Source organism: Lipophrys pholis (assembly GCF_963383615.2).
Source record: "Lipophrys pholis genome assembly, chromosome: 19".
Taxonomy (NCBI): domain Eukaryota; kingdom Metazoa; phylum Chordata; class Actinopteri; order Blenniiformes; family Blenniidae; genus Lipophrys; species Lipophrys pholis.
In genome coordinates this window covers 658656-672397 of record NC_137647.1, presented here as the reverse complement: position 1 = coordinate 672397, position 13742 = coordinate 658656, and the positions used below count along the sequence as shown (strand labels likewise).

The window sequence follows — 13742 nt, the reverse complement described above, 5'->3', positions numbered from 1 at the left end:
AGGCCTGGCAGAATTCTGAAAGCCCGGTTCGGCTGCGAGGTGTGTGCTCTGTCTTCTTCTGTGTTTTTGGTGTATTTGGTGAGTCGCAGCGCCCCTAAAGGCCTGGCGTATGTACTACATGCCCTGAAACCTCGTGCTGAGCCGTGTTCATAGTGAGGTGTGGGCGGGGCTTGAAACGGGCCGTCACACAGAGCTGCTTTCAGCTGCAACGCGTCGACAGATGATCCTCAGATATGGAGAGGAGAAAATGTTTTCACTCTGCTGCGACTAACTACCAACAAACAACTGAGGAAGCTTCCTGGTTACTCATCTGCTGGGGTCATGTTTCACTTCCTGTTAACACACACACACACACACACACACACACACACACACACACACACACTGCAGAGAGGAAGCTGCAGCCTGATAATGTAGTACTGGTGAGAATGGAAACACGCCTTTGTGTGTGTGTGTGTGTGTGTGTGTGTGTGTGTGTGTGTGTGTGTGTGTGTGTGTGTGTGTGTGTGTGTGTATCTCTGCCGTTATCAAACCGACACAGATCGATATTTTCATTCGTGTGCGAGACTAAAAATAAGAGGTGAACTATTTCTGGAGACGAGGGAGAAGCGGAGCTCCGGTTCATGTTTGGATTGAGAGGAAAGATGCTGCAGTGATAGCATTGTCCCAGATCTCACCACACTCCCATCGTGTGTGTGTGTGTGTGTGTGTGTGTGTGTGTGTGTGTGTGTGTGTGTGTGTGTGTGTGTGTGTGTGTGTGTGTGTGTGTGTGTGTGTGTGTGTGTGTGTGTGTGTGTGTGTGATGTTTCCTGGATGACATGTCTGTGGAGGGAAACGGGGGTCATGGGAAAGAAGAGCAACATAACTGCAGCAGAGATCAGAAGTTTCTCGTCTCTGAAGACAAAGTGGACGAAGGTTCAGATCCTCAGGATCAGGATCATTCGTCTGAAGCAGCATCGTTCACACAGGAATCCACACATTTCTGAAATACTTTGCACTCCCATGCTGAATTCTGCACCAGAGAGTAATGTAATAAATAGAAGTAATAAATAAGAAAGTAATGGAGGCCAGCTTGAGAGGAACACGGTTCTTACAGGATTCTGAACTCGAAGCATTTTGTGGATTATAGACGACTGATCAGCCAGTCCCCCGGTGGTGTTGGACTTTCTGGACATTCGCAGGACCACAGAGTATAAAAGACGTCTCACACCGATTCTCCATACCTGCTTGCGCGCCTGGTTGAGGCCATTGACACGCTGCTGCAGCTCGCTGCGGTAGTTCTGCGCCGCCTCGATGCTTTCCTTCGCCTCCTGCAGGAGTAAATCCACCTCCACCGACATCCTCCGTCCTCCTGGAGACAAACTACGTCACAGAGACACGAGCCGTCACACTGAGCTGCTGCCAGAGGCATGAGGTCACTACAATGCAGTAGTAGAATACAATAAAGTTACTTCACGTGTAAAATACATGTAGTCTCATATTTCTCTGCCTCTTTATAAACTGGAACATTTTTTATTGTAAGAAACTGTCGATCAATATTCTCATTTAAAGTTTGTGTTTTTGACGGCGTTTGATGAATAAGAAGTCGACACGTGGAGAGCGTCCCGACGAGAAAGTATGTTTGACAGGAAGTAAAGCAGTACCCCCCCCCCCCCCCCCCCTCCCCCCCTCCACCCCCCCCCAGGGTTTCATTTTCACTCAGATTAACAGACTTCTTCCTGTGACCTTCACGTCTTCTCAAAGTGACGGAGTTGTTGGTGTTAATGTCAGAATAACATTCAGAGTTGAAGGTTCTCCTCTGAATCTCGTCTCAATGTCTTTGGACCCCTTCGACTCCAGAGGACTTCAGGCCTTCCGGAGGTCCGGAGGAATTCCAGGTCACAGTGTTTGTGAGACGTTCTGCTCAGTGGTGAGACGTTCTGCTGCGGTTTCCTCCACAGCGCCTAAAGAGGAAGTCGACCTGCAGCTCAAACTCGACGCTCAGAGGGAAACTGTGATGCTTCAATGTGGCCCGACGTTTCTTCACCCAGGAGGAATGAGAGAAGAAACTATGAGCGGAATAAAACGGTTCTGACTAAGGCCCTGTTCACACCACAACGACTTCCAGTGTATCCGCAAAACTTCCTTCACCTTAGGGGGGTCCGTTTACACGACACCAGTGTTCTGATCCACTGTGTCCATGAAGTTTTTAATCCGGCTCCCAAGAAGAAAGATTCTTTCACGGTCTCTGTTCCCTCCTGCAGAGACTGATGGAGGCTCCAGAGCCTGTTACTGCTCATCTCCCCCCTCCTGCTCATCCAGTTGTAAACAAACATGGCGGCTGCGTGGTGGTACGACCCGTGGTGGTACGACCCGTGGTGGTACGACCCGTGGTGGTACGACCCGTGGTGGTACGACCCTTAGTGGTACGACCCGTAGTGGTACGACCCGTAGTGGTACGACCCTTAGTGGTACGACCCGTAGTGGTACGACCCGTGGTGGTACGACCCGTAGTGGTACGACCCTTAGTGGTACGACCCTTAGTGGTACGACCCGTAGTGGTACGACCCGTAGTGGTACGACCCGCGGTCCATATTCTAGTTTTATGGTCCAGCTCAGTAGTTTAATAGTTGAGACTCTCCCTGATATCATCCGGTTCCTCATCAGTCCATATGGATGTCAGGTTCTCTCCATTTTTTTTCACCTTTATAGTGTTTTGTTCTCTGTAGTTTCATAACAAAATCAAGCAACAGCGCCCTCCAGTGGCCCGGCAGACTAACTACATCGTTGTCTCTGTGTCCGCTGCTGCAGTGGAAACTCTCTCCTTTATTTTAACGGATTAGGTGTTGTCAGGTGAAACGTTGTCGTGGAAACGGGGCCTTAATCAACATGAGAGAGTTTGGTGAGGCTGATCAGACTCGTGCTACAAAGTCCTGAATGAAATTTCCATCAGAATGAGACTGAAACAAAGAACGTCTCAGTTCACTGCAGGAAACGTCCCGATTCAACGACGATGAAAATATGAAGCTGCTCTTCATTCAGGATGAATGATTTTAATAATAAACCCCCAGTGATCACAACCCACCTCTCTCTCCCTCTCTCTCTCTCTCTCTCTCTATCTCTCTCTCTCTCTCCCTCTCTCTCTCTCAACCTCTCTCTCTCTCTCTCTCTCTCTCTCTCTATAATCCTGCAGTTTATAATCCCTCGTTCCCTCTCAGAAGTAAAAGCTGAGCTCTGTGATCCAGGCCTGGTTGGATGGTAAATGAAGCGGTTGGATGTGAAGGAAGTTTTCTGATCTAAAAACTCGCTTATGCATCAGTACATGAGTATTGGTGTCTGAAAGTACTACAAGACGTGTTTCCGTCTACGTTTCACCATCAGTCACACCAACAGTTCAGTGAAGCTGATAAAGGAGCAGAAGAAGATGTCTTTAGCTCCCAGGCTGCTGCTCGCTGCTGCTCACTGCTGCTCACTGCTACTCACTGCTGCTCACTGCTACTCACTGCTACTCGCTACTACTCGCTGCTACTCACTACTACTCACTGCTGCTCACTGCTACTCACTGCTACTCACTACTACTCGCTGCTACTCGCTACTGCTCACTGCTGCTCGCTGCTGCTCACTGCTGCTCACTGCTACTCACTGCTGCTCACTGCTGCTCACTGCTACTCACTGCTGCTCACTGCTGCTCACTGCTGCTCACTGCTGCTCACTGCTACTCACTGCTACTCACTGCTACTCACTTCAATGCCTCATTGTTGTCCTGACCTCATTTTAGTGTTGTTCAGTGTCATCTTTCTGTAATGAGCTGCACACTAACAGCTCGGCTACATTCAAACCCTCCTTATTATTATTATTATATTCACATTATTATCATTATCATTAGATCAGACTAGAGGAAATCAGACAGGAGGAGACAGCAGACATGTCTCAACTCGCTCACAACAACTTCCTTATTTTGAAGTTATTTTCAAGTGAAACACGAACCGAGCATTTCACAGCTGCCCCAGTTTTCCGTGTCGGCAGAAGAATGTATAACATGTGTAATTACACATTGTGCTGGTGGGAGATGTGACCCTGTTATTCTCGGTTATAACAGCTGAGAGGAACGTCTACCGAACTCCGTTTAGAAATCGCACAATTTTAATTTTGAGCTTCTCTCGTCGAACATAGACACCTCATCTTAACAGATTATAAAGTTTATATCACGTCTGTACATGTTCTTAATAATACGGCAAAGAACAATGTAACTTATTAACACGTTTTATTCTGTAAAACAGACTTTTAAAAAGCTGGCGCGCGATATTTTTGTCACAGATGATGATAAAACACAAACAATATCAAGGAAAAGTTGCATAACGTCACAGATAAATCACATCAACTTCACGCACGTGTGACACTAATAGGAGATTTGTTTGCTTAATTTCTTCACATTTAAAGCATTTTTATCTCAGAAAGTCGTGGCAATGCAGAGGAGGCTCGATGTAAGTTCGCTTAAAAACCAGACAGTGAAAAGCAGCAAGTCCAACAAAAACAGAGAGACGTTACAAACTCCAGCTGAAAGCCGTTGTCTGAGTGTGGCTAAAAGCTTTTAAACGCACCTTTTCACTGCTTTCTGGAGGTCATTTCTTCTCCCGGAGTTTTGAATCAGCTCGACGTTTTGCCCAAAGTTTCACTCGGGTCCAAAAATGACACTTCCGAGACTTTAAGGGCAGCAGCCAATCAGAAGCGAGATTACTTTGATGGACACCGCGGTCAGCCAATAGATCAGGGGAAGGCGCTGTTGTCCCGCCCTGATTAAAAGAGCCGTCAGATCGGAGCAGACCTGATGAAATAAGTTGATAAAAAGCCAAAATCTGGACCAAAGACACACAAATCCTCTATAAACGGTACAAAAATAATGTTATGTGCTAAATCTGATTCGCAATATGCAGATAGGCAATAGAAATCAGTCAAATCAAGCTATTAACTACGAGTTTTACATTATATTAAATTGTTTTTGGATTATTTTACACATTTTGATTTCAGTATTTCACGAATCGGAAGTGAAATTGATTTTATATCGTGTAGTTTGGGACACAGAACTTTTTAGTTGGATAAAGTGCTTGAAATCCTGAACATATCATCCACACACACGTCCTGAGCTGGACTCGAACCCGCGACCTCCAGCTGAGGAAGGTTTCGTCTTAAACAGCCAATTCAACACATTTTGTCCAATTTAATCCAATATTATATCTATTTCTAGACATTTTGTGCAATTATGTTGCTCTCATATTTAGTCTTAAAACTGTCTGCAACTTTCTGAATATAAATCATAACTTTCTTCCCATTCTGTATGCATTTCTGACATTTAGTGCATTTATCAAAACTATCTTATCTACCTGCCTCTATTTTCTGTACATTTCTTGCAATATTTTGTTCATTTATTAATTTGAAATAAATCTCCCTTCATCTGCAGCCTATCTTCGGTCTTAGACACTTTTCTGTCTCTTTGAACTACCACAAATATGCACCAAATAATCAGGAAATCACCGGAAAGAGATGCACGATGACGAGGGAAATATAAAACCACAAAGACACTGTCACAAACAGCCATGAAGAGACACGTGGCCAGAAAGGAAGGACTGCAAAACATAGAAAAAACAAGTTTGCTGCATTTCTTTCAGGCCATTTAGTGCAAATGTCAGATACTTTATGTCTCATTACGATGACTGTTTGTCGTTTTGTTTATATTTTGTACCGATTCAATGTCATTTATGCCTCATTCTTGTCATCTCATGAGTCTTTTTACAGTTTTAGCTTTTCCTTTCATTTCCTTTTTGAGTCTTTTTTACAAGTATTTAGAGTCATTTTGCATCCCTTTACGGTCGTTTGATGTCTCGTTTCCAATTCCAAACACTCTTCATGGATTATATAATAGACAATTATAATTTAACTATATTAATTTGATTAAAATAACAGTTCAACTAATAAACGTGGCTCAAGTCTCTGGTGGGTTTAGTCTCTGGGTGGAGACACGTCGCCCTCTTGTGGTTTCCAGAGGAACTGCAGGGTGACGCTTCAGAAAGAATAGAATAGAACAGAATAGAACAGAGTAGAATAGAATAGAATAGAATAGAATAGAAAATACTTTAACTCTAGAGGTAAATCCTCAAAAGTTTGAATGGTTAAAATCTCTTAAAAATTGCGCATTAACGACAATTAATAAATTTGCGTCACGGGGCATCAATGAACGACATTCATGTGATAAATGGTGCCTGGTTATTTTAAATAACTCAAACCTAAAAATAAAAAGATAAAAACGATTTTATCCACGAGTATTTCGAAGGTGCTTTAAACTGAATGAACGAGTACGGAGGAGAAAAGAGATTTACGCATTTTTCTTTGAATTTTCAACTAAAGTCCCCTTTGAGAGTTTTACAATTTATAAGTATCTTTGATGTGATATTCAGGCTGGCTTTTAATCCGCACTGTGCTCCAGTTAGCGTTTAGTTTTTAATGTACAGGGGCAGAAATGGGAGGATGAGTATCACTTTGTTTTTATTTAGACTTTACGCTGTAAATGACTTTGTGCTGCATTTTTTGTACAAACAGTGCCGTATGAATAAAGTTACTTTTAATTTGATTTGATTTGCCAGAAAACATGACCGCCATCAGTAGAGGTGACTTTACACCTGTTTGGAACAGAGGCTGGACTCAGTGTCCATGTGAATGGATGAGACGCTCACCAGGGCGCGCAGATCTGTCTGCGCTCTACCTGGATCGGATGAACGCGCCTCAGCGCCGCGCATGCAGGGAGACGGAGGCGCGCGCCCGAGCAGACGGGGACAATCCCGCAGATTAGCGCCGCTCTGACCTGTGGGATTTGTAGCCGGGGGGAGGCACCTGATTCACCGGCGGAGACACGCCGAGTCACAGCGGACACGGAGAGAAACGGTGCGCCCCGGCAGCGCCTTCACGCACAGCCTGTCCGTTCCATCACCGCTGGAGGTATTTTTACGCGCTACCAGCTCCAGGACGCAGCGCGAGACAGAGCGACCAAAGTGGAGCTATGGCACGTCTTTACGCAAGATACGCACGGACAGCGATGGAGGTGTTTGAGGACGTTTACCGGCCAGTTTCTCCTCTGAAGTCTGAGGATGTGTGATATTCCTGCTGCCGGTGGAAAGCTGTAATCCCCCCCTGATCACAGGGGCACTGTCCTGTGGGCCTTATCAAATGAATCTCACTGTAGTAATTCTCTGAACTGAACAGGTGAAGACATTTTCTTCTTGAACTCCTAACCTCTCCTCTGGTGCCAAAATGAGGCGCCTGGTGCTGAAAGAGGCCGCCAAGCGCTTCCCCTGGCTGGCCAACGTCACCCTGTACGGGTGCCTGTTCGCCGGCGGGGACGTGGTGCACCAGCTGATGGCTCAGAAGGAGCGCATGGACTGGAAACACACGCGCAACGTGGCCATCGTGGCCATCAGCTTCCAGGGCAACTTTAACTACTTTTGGCTGCGCGCCCTGGAGCGGCGCTTCCCCGGGAAGTCCGCCGGGATGGTCTTCAGAAAGCTGCTGCTGGACCAGAGCTTCGCCTCTCCTCTGGCCACCAGCGTCTTCTACACCGGTACGAAAACCCCCCGCGGCTTATGTAACGGGACGCGTTCACTGACACCTTACATGACGCTGAAGGCCGTGGTCGTTTCATTCATGCTTCATTAAAGGTGCATGTTTATATTTACACCTTTAGTGCAACTTTATGATCATTTTCCTTGTGAAACTTTTTCATTTAGTTTATTTTTGCACATTTGGTGAAACATTTTCCTCTTTTTATATTAAAGTCTACAATTTGTGGCCGAGGTGGTGTGGAGATGATAGAAGCAGACAGCAGGTCACCACTGACCCCTGACCTCCACACCAGGCCTGGGAGCTGCACCGCGGCAGCCCTCTGCTCCTGATAGAAACTTAGGCAAACTATTTGGTTCCTCTGTGTAACCCTCGTTAAATTGATGTGTATTTCTTATCATTTAATATAACTTTCACTTCATTCTATGTGAATTTTTGCAGCGTTACTGCAGCTTGTTGCAGTTTTCTGCTCATTCTACGACTTCCTGTCTTACACTTTTTGGCCTTTATCATTTTTTGTGTGTAATATTAGTTTTTTTCTCTTTTGATTACCACTCAGTATCAATTTTTTGGTCATTTTGTCCGTCTTTAACACCAAAGCAAATACATTTGTTGTACAGAGACTTTGTATCGTGGACATTTATAGTTGTAAATGCATTTATTTGTTGGTTAAAACAAAATGTAGTGATTTAAAGATAATTCAATTGTGACTAAAACAGATGGACGTGAAGAAAAGTGACATCAGAAAAGAAGCTTCCTTTCAACCATTTCTTTGTCCTGTTGGGATTATAATTTCGCCATCACATTAAAAGTCTCCTCCATCCTCAGGTGTGAGCTTCCTGGAGGGGAAGGAGGACATCTTGGAGGACTGGAGGGAGAAGTTTTTCAACACTTGGAAGGTAAGAGGAGAAGTGGAAGTGTGTGGATGAGGTGAATGGAGCCAACAGAGAGTCACCTTCCTCCCTCCTCCAGGCCGCTGACAGCTCTCAACCAGATTAACCCAGATTGGTGTCACTGCTGCTTTTGCTCAGTGGGCTGCATGCCTGGGGGGGGGGGGGGGGGGGGGGGGGGGGGGGGGGGGAGGGGGTGGGTAAGGGTGAGGGAGTCAAACATCAGCATTGTTTCCTGAGCCAGAGCTCCTAGTGACCTCCAGGTGGTGCTGAAGCTCTGACCTCACCTGTGTTTCCTTGCAGACTGGACTCATGTACTGGCCGTTCATGCAGGTAAACAGGAAGTGATTAGAAAGCTTCAGTGTTGGAGGAGAAACCAGAGTGTCAGTAACACGACTCCGCCTCTCCTCAGTTCCTCAACTTCGTCCTGATGCCGCTCTACCTGCGGACGGCCTTCATGGGCTGCTGCGCCTTCCTCTGGGCCACCTTCCTCTGCTTCTCCCGGCAGAACGGCGACGGAACCGCCGGCGTGGCGCTCGCCTTCGTCATGGACCCGAGGAAGACTCTGGAGGACATGAGACAAGCTCGGCTGGCCCGGAAGAGACAGAGGGCCCAGAGGGAGAACTGATGGAGGGAGGAGGAGGTGGTGGAGGAGGTGGTGGAGGAGGTGGTGGAGGACGAAGAGGAGGAGAAGGAGGGAGGAGGTGGAGGACGAGGAGGGAGGAGGTGGAGGACAAGGGAGGAGGAGAAGGAGGGAGGAGGTGGAGGACGAGGACGAGGAGGGAGGAGGAAAAAATAGTTGGAAAGTATTTGGATCAGTGTGATAACTGCAAATAATATATGTAGCACAACAAGGATATTGTATGTTATCCCCTCCCCCTTCCCCCCTCCCCCCTCAACTTCTCTTCTCTCTCTTCTCTTCTCTCTCTTCTCTTCTCTCTCTTCTCTCTCTCTTTGAGCGTTCCCCCCCTGGTCGTGTACGGCAGCCATGCCAACTTCTGACGGAGAAGGCAACAGGAGGAGACTCCAGGTCTCTCCCTGTTGTAAGACCAAGAACTGTTCTGACTCTGAAGGTTCTAGATCACATCATGTTGTTGGCCCAAGCTGCCGAACAGGACAAGGGAGGAGGGAAGAGGAGGAAGAGGAGGGAGGAGGTGGAGAAGGAGGGAAGAGGAGGAAGGAGTTGGAGGAGGGAAGAGGAGGAGGACAAGGGAGGAGAGAAGAGGAGGAAGAGGAGGGAGGAGGTGGAGGAGGGAAGAGGAGGAAGTGGAGGAGGACGAGGGAAGAAGAGGGAGGAGGACGAAGAGAGAGGAGAAAGAGGATGAACGAGAGTGGAGGAGGAGGATGAGGGAGGATGAGAAGGAAGAGGACGAGGAGGAAGAGGAGGGAGGCTGAAGAGCCTCCTCATGTGTTTTCTGAGGTTTGATACGAAGACGAAGCTCATTTACCCTCAAAAAGCAAAACAACTTGAAAACGCCGAGCGTCGACTTCCTGTCCAAACACAACACTCTGACTGTTCCCGACTTCTGGGATCAATTAAAATGATCAATACATCCAAGTGTCTGATTTACAAAGACAGTGAGACTGCTGGACAGTGGAGGAATCGAACCGGCGTCCCACTCTGCTCAGGGACTGTCAGGATAAAATGAACATTTTAAAATATATTACAGATTAAAAACTACTAAATAAAGGACGGTGAAACAAGAGTTTATGCTCTGATTTATCTAATTAGACATTTACAGTCATGTGTCATCTGCATAACTGGAAACTAGAACCAAACCCGGAGTAAGAAGAAGCGCCGTGGGCCCAACACTGACCCCCGTGGAGGAACCACCTGAGGATTACAGTTCCAGGATTAACCACTAGAGGGCTCGGCCAACGTCACATCTTTCTATCTAAGGAGGAATGCTTTCATACATATGACACCATGTTGATTTAAATATTTTCGTCCTCAAAAACACTGAAAAGCAGAACTGCCGTCATCGGATGTCTCCTGGAATTAACCCGTTTTCGAATTTTGCACTGTGGACAAGCGAACCCTCTCTGGTGGGGGGGGGGGGGGGGGGGGGGCTGAGAGGAAGGAGGAAGTGATGTAGCAGGAGGAACATTTTCTCTTGGTCCACATGGAATGCTGCGTTTTCACATTGTGTTGGTTCTGTTTGTTTTTTTTGAGGAGATTTTCAACCCAGAACGATCTAATACATAGACATATAGTCATAGATCTCTATCTGATTGTGTTTGTCTCCACAATAGACACACTCTACACAATAGACATACTCTAGTAGATCGTCCACTATATCGTGTAGACGAGATCGTATCTTCAGAACCTCTTCAGAACCTCTTCAGGACCTCTTCAGAACCACTTCAGAACCTCTTCAGAACCTCTTCAGGACCTCTTGTTTCGTCGGAGCGATTTAAAATAAAACCTCCGTGACACGACTGAAGGTCGCAGACACATAATCTGCTCTCAGTGTAGAGAAAACATGCAGCAGCACAGATATGAAGCCAGAACGTGTGTGTGCGTGTGTGTGTGTGCGTGCGTGCGTTCGTGTGTGTGTGTGTGTGTGTGTGCGTTCGTGTGTGTGTGTGTGTGTGTGTGTGTGTGTGTGTGTGTGTGTCAGTCACAGCTTTATGCTCCGGTGATGGTGCGTGTGGATTAACCAGGATCAGATGGGTCAGTTTAATCCCTCTGAAAAGAACAGAGTTGACCCAATTTGACCTCTGACCCCCATCAACAGGAAGAGAACCTCTACCAATCAGAGCGCGGCATAATGTCACGTGTTCCGCCTGATTACTTCATAGCAGGACTGTAAAAGGTCGTCTGATGAGCTGACATACTCACCTTGACACACATTCAGGAAATGTTTCCGTCAGTTCTTCTGCTCATAATTGAATATTTTTAGGGAAATCTTTAAAAATTAAATCAGTTTTAAAGTGTTATAAATTCTTATGTTTGTCTTTGTTAATTAGCACGTATTGATATGAATTTAGAAAATATATTTTTTAAATTCATTCATTCATTCATTCATTGTCTTTATTCATTAATCTTTTGGTAGAAAATTAATAATCAGTGATTTAGTGGTTTAGTCAGAGTATGTAATATAATATTTATTTAACTTATTTTAATCATTCGTCTATAGAATTTATGTGTAAAAATTTCACTTCACTAAAAAATATATTTCTTAAATTGTAAAAAAAAGGAGAGAAAATATAAAAAAAGAAATTCAATTATTTAGGTAAAAATAGAATTCCGCTTTAAATGGAAACTTTGGTCCACTGAATCCCTCTTATTCATAATCTCTTTCATAAGTATAAAGACAAAATTATGAAAATACAATGAAATACAAATGGACTGATAAAAGTAATAAAAGAAATTCAAATTCGTTGGTAAACTTCCGATCAAAAGATTAATCTCCCAGGATGAAGGATGTATTTACATAAAAAAAAATTTAACATTGTGTTGAACCTCAAATAAGTGGAATATTTACACAAAAAATCCTATACACATAAGATATATATAAGATTAAAATAAGTTAAATAAACATTATATTACATACTGACTAAACCACTAAATCACTCATTATCAACTTACTCCCCAAAATAAATAAATAAATAAATAAATATATATATATAAATAAATAAATAAATAAATAAATAAATAAATAAATAAATAAATAAATAAATAAATAAATAAATAAATAAATAAATAAATAAATAAAGTGTTGGTGTAACAGCGCCTCCCTCTGGTGACCATTGGAAACATCAGAATGTGTTCATTGAACAGACTTTCCCCTTTAACTTTTTCGTGATTGGTCAGATGACTGGAGTCCCGCCTTCCAAGCGTTTGATTGACAGCAGCTTGAGGAATCACGACAGAGAACGGGGCTTCGTCCTGACTTGTGATTGGCGGATCGCCGTGGCTCGTGAGAATGGCAACGTGTATTGTTCGACCCGAAGCTGCTGCAACTTTGCGGTTTCCAACTCGCGACAAGTCCGCAAATAGTTCCGTTTTTGTCACTCTGGCGTTGAATTTAACCGAGAAGCTCCACCCGGAGCGACGGTAGCGGCACGAGGAGCGTCTAACAGCGGGTTAAAGCGGTGAAGTCTGCCCGGAGCGAAGTCAGCTGCTGGACGTAAGTTTGTTTACGTCTGCTGGGATTTAAATGGTTAACACCGTTAGCCCAACTAGCATAGCATTAACGTGCCTTAAAAGTCGCTAAACTTAATTTGTTCCTGACTTATTAAGACCGATTTATCTCGTAAACTGCTGTTATTGATTTTACAAACTCACTGGAGGAAGTTTTGTGTTGTTTTGTTAAGAAATGCCGGCTGTAGGTTCCCGTTTTTCACCTTTACCAAACTCTATAAATCTAATGAATAATTTAACTTAAATGTTTATTGGTCCGTATTTTGTTGGAATTGACTATTTTCCCATTCTAACCGATTGATCAGAACACAATGTTCAGTACTGCACACGTTATATGTGTTTAAAAACATTAGTTATCGTGGATCGAGACTTGTTACCCGGTTTTTTCCGTTATTCGTTCCAACTGAACGTACAGCCTCACTGGCTATAATAAATTCATTAAAATAAAGGAAATTACAGTTTTTTCTTACAAATACTGTTCAATTATTGAGCCGATTTTTCCCAAAATCTGAATTTAACCATCTGCAATCATGTTCCATCCTGTATGATTGTTTCTCAATAACTGGGATCAGGTTGAATATAAATGAGCCGTTTTTAAAGGGATGTTTTGTGAGTGAAAAGTTGACTCAAAGCTGTTTGTGAATCAGTCATCGGGTGTCAGCTGGAGATGGGGGATCTGGAGCCTCCAGAGTTTGGGTCCCTGGAGGAAGAGTTGGAGTTCTGGAAGGAGCAGGCAGCCACGCACCAACAGAGGTTTGTTACCCAGGGATTTCATTTTAAAACGCACTATTTTATTGGCAGGCTGTTCCTATAAAATAACTTAACATAGAATGGGAAGCATGCAATATAATCTATCTATAGTCCATCTTATAATGCTGGCTTTCCCTTTGACTTTAGGCAAATTATAATTAATTCTTTTTTTTCTAGCTAGAGGAAGAGTAAAGTTTTTCATGTTTAAACTGCATTTTAAGACCCATTTTACTCCATTTAGTTAATTGTTTTTAAACCCAGTACTTATTTTACATTATTTGTACTCACAAAACATAAATAAAACATCCCACTGCTTTGGTTGAACTATTGGTCAGCAGATTTCTGGAATTTCTTGATGTAACTTCACT

The 13742-nt window shown here is 44.3% G+C and overlaps 2 protein-coding genes across 3 annotated transcripts in view; both read left to right on the top strand.

Moving 5' to 3' along the window:
- The first annotated feature begins 6893 nt into the window (after positions 1-6893).
- Positions 6894-10175, top strand: mpv17l (MPV17 mitochondrial membrane protein like). Of its 2 annotated transcripts, XR_013936298.1 has the most exons (5): positions 6894-7588; positions 8416-8486; positions 8781-8810; positions 8890-9203; positions 9257-10175. XR_013936298.1 is itself a non-coding variant. In XM_080487429.1 (4 exons), exons 1-4 carry the CDS (start codon positions 7282-7284, stop codon positions 9103-9105), a joined length of 624 nt encoding a protein of 207 aa, XP_080343555.1. In that variant the 5' UTR covers positions 6897-7281; the 3' UTR covers positions 9106-10175. The 2 variants fall into 2 exon arrangements, 1 of the variants encoding a protein (XP_080343555.1); XM_080487429.1 differs by having other exon boundaries at positions 6897-7588; positions 8890-10175.
- Positions 10176-12393: 2218 nt separating this feature from the next.
- The window catches only part of LOC308124441 (nuclear distribution protein nudE homolog 1-like), a 7113-nt gene continuing 5764 nt past the window's right edge, over positions 12394-13742 (top strand). The window contains exons 1-2 of the mRNA XM_080487423.1: positions 12394-12610; positions 13272-13377. Coding sequence (XP_080343549.1) covers positions 13292-13377 — 86 coding nt within the window. The 5' untranslated portion in view covers positions 12394-12610; positions 13272-13291. The remainder of the gene's footprint in view (positions 12611-13271; positions 13378-13742) is intronic.